Genomic DNA, 1,796 nt, shown 5'->3' on the forward strand with positions numbered 1-1,796 from the left:
CTGAGCTTCTGAAGAGAGTTCTTCAACTTGGATCTTAATAATTGGATTTTTCTTTCTCAAATTAAAGAGGAAGTTCTGGTAAGATGTTCTTTCTTCCTAAACTTTATTTTAATTATAGTTTTAAAAGAACTATTGGCCTTCATCCAGCCACGAAGAGTTAGAAGGTAGTAAGTATGCCTTTGTAGTCAGATGAATTTGCTGTTCTGCCTATTCACATGTTTCTAGTGTCAGAGAGTTAGACTAAGAAAATTATTAAAAATTGTTTTTCAGTCACTGAGAGGGCTTAAGATTTAGAATTCAGAAGCCTGACAACAGCTTTTAGTCAAAGAATCGAAAACTTCTTCCTACTAAAACACAAATTTGCTGAACGGTTTTGGGGATTGTTAGAATAATAACATTTTGGAGCAGTTATCCCCATAGGAGAACTATCAGTCTGAAATAAAATGAGCGATCCTATCTACGAATGTGAACATAGCCTGCTAAAAGGCACAAAAGATTTATGTGATCCGAAGAGAAAGCAGAGTATTGTGAATGTAGTTTGGGAGACCCAGATATGTGTGAGTAAAACTACTAGCTCTCATGTAAGCTGTTTTTATGAAATAAAGTCACATTACTGCCTGTGAAAGGTAAAGATTTTTTCTACTCTCTGTGGTTCTGTCTACCGTTTCCATTAAATTTTGCATCTTAGTTTGTTTCATACAGAAATAAACCATCTTACCTGCACAGGGGTGCTAAATTCTCCTGTGGGAAGATTCTCTGGAGGTTTATACACATGATCATCTGTGGTCGGGTTCCATTCCTTCCTAGGCTACTCATTTCTGTGTAGGGAGGGAGGTCACCTTACTGTTTGTCTGCACTTTGCCCAGGTATGACTACATCTTTTGACCTCCGGACAATGATTCTAATCATCATTTGCAGCGCGATCCTGCTGGCCATGCTGGTGCTAACAGGTGTTGTCATCTGTCTTTATGTCAATCTGACCAAGGCAATGAAGTAAGTCATGGGGGTGAGAGTCAGCACCTCTCTTCAAATGGGACACCTGGGGCTGTCTGCTTGAGCAAGATTTTTTCTTGCTACCAGTCTCATGCCATAGGTCAGGTTAAGAACCACAGGCTGGTTTATAAAGGCAAGATTGGATAGTTACAGAATCTTGTTTTTTTGTTTGTTTGTTTCTGGGTTGGAGATGTAATCCAGTAAGTAGAATGTTCTTAATATGGAAGGAGTATGTGACAGAAAGTGGTGCTTTTTCAGGGAGAGAATCCAAAGGGTGGAACAAGGTGGTTGTCAGCAGTAATGGTATCCCCAATCCAGGGAGTTAGATGGTGGCCTCTAGAGTCCAGAACACAGCCACTTTCAGCCTGTTCCTCCTCTTCCTGTGTCTCCAAGTCTGCAGCAACCCGCGGGGTCATGTCCACTCACAGGTCACTCTCCTTACATGTTCAGTAGTTGCAGGAGAGGAAAACATGAGAGAGCAACTCGGGACGGGGGCAGAGGGCTCTAATCCAGGGCTGGTGGGTGGCACGTGTATGATGGGCCGCAGCCCTGAACTTCCCAAGAGTCTGGACAACTGTAAGAAACGCACTGAAAAGAAAACTAAACTTGCGTTTTGTGTACGTCTTTCCTTAAGGGCTGCAAAGGAATATGATCCCGAGGCTAACTTGGCCAAGGACCGTCTCATGCTGGCTGAAGCCGCCATGGATTCTTGTCCTGGCCTTCAATACTGTGATGAATGCAAAATGTATGCAGATTATGAGCCCCTGCCACCTTGCTTGTGTGACATGAATGAGGGACTGTGA

The 1,796-nt window shown here is 42.7% G+C and overlaps 1 protein-coding gene across 1 annotated transcript; it reads left to right on the plus strand.

The window, feature by feature from the left end:
• LOC101572994 (protein FAM24A-like) lies at nt 1–1,796 on the plus strand. The gene is made up of 3 exons (XM_004625745.2): nt 1–78; nt 867–993; nt 1,628–1,796. Exons 2-3 carry the CDS (start codon nt 869–871, stop codon nt 1,794–1,796), a joined length of 294 nt encoding a protein of 97 aa, XP_004625802.1. The 5' UTR covers nt 1–78; nt 867–868.

This window comes from Octodon degus, unplaced genomic scaffold (assembly GCF_000260255.1).
Source record: "Octodon degus isolate 3935 unplaced genomic scaffold, OctDeg1.0 scaffold00010, whole genome shotgun sequence".
Lineage (NCBI taxonomy): Eukaryota > Metazoa > Chordata > Mammalia > Rodentia > Octodontidae > Octodon > Octodon degus.